The following is a 909-nucleotide window of genomic DNA, read 5'->3' on the forward strand; positions in this document are numbered from 1 at the left end:
TCCATGATTTTGGATCAAATTTAATGGAATTACCACTTTCATCATCATCTTGCATATCAGAGAGAGGTACATTTTCAGCAGCTCTCGAAAAGGCCTGATACATTTGATTATAAATTTGTTCCAAAGCTGATGATTGAACTTGCAATTGAATAATCATTTCACAAACACTTTCAAATCCTTCATCATCATCTTCATCCATTTGTGATTCATCCTTTTCATCTTTGGCAACTCCAGTATCACAAGCCAATTGACAATACATACAAATTTGTGGTTGTTTCTGAACACCATGCATTAGAATATCAGAAAAGTGAATCTTGTAAGCATGTACCATATTAAACAATAACAAGTGCTCACTCATCACATAGAGATGAAACTCTTCCGATGAATTAATAATACAAGATTCTTGATCGTTAGGAGGTGTACAAATTCTAATTGTAGCCTTGAAAGGAGCCGTATATTGCAAAGTTGAGGACTGATACTCGGATTCATCATGGAAAAATATGGAAATTAATTGTTCCTTGGAGAGATGATCATTTACATGATTCTCAAGAGATGTTATTGTGGATGCGATTCTATCGGAAAGATTGGAAATGGCTTGAACGTGTGGTTGGATTTCATTGGATGAAGAATTTGACATTTTTTTTTAATTATTTTTAATAATATTTAATATTTAAATTGAATGGAAAGTGAATTATAATTTTATAAAGTATAAATTGTTAAAAATTTGAAGAAAATATTAAGAAACATCCAATCAAATAACAATTAACAAAAAGATTGAGAATCAACAAGCTGAATTAAAAGATTAATCAAATCAGTTGATTATGTCTTTTAAATGTTCGTGACACCAGCTATATGGAACAACCAGCCTTAGAAGACATTCAACAAGTGAATAGCACCACGACTTAAGAA

At 31.1% G+C, this 909-nt stretch overlaps 1 protein-coding gene across 1 annotated transcript in view; it reads right to left on the reverse strand.

Moving 5' to 3' along the window:
- The window catches only part of NAEGRDRAFT_76458 (uncharacterized protein), a gene marked incomplete at both ends in the record, with an annotated part of 4,085 nt that extends 3,448 nt beyond the window's left edge, over positions 1-637 (reverse strand). Inside the window, one exon of the mRNA XM_002668581.1 lies at positions 37-637. Coding sequence (XP_002668627.1) covers positions 37-637 — 601 coding nt within the window. The remainder of the gene's footprint in view (positions 1-36) is intronic.
- Positions 638-909: the final 272 nt, after the last annotated feature.

The sequence above is a fragment of the Naegleria gruberi genome (genome assembly GCF_000004985.1).
Source record: "Naegleria gruberi genomic scaffold NAEGRscaffold_161, whole genome shotgun sequence".
In the NCBI taxonomy this organism is placed as follows: Eukaryota; Heterolobosea; class Eutetramitea; order Acrasida; family Naegleriidae; genus Naegleria; species Naegleria gruberi.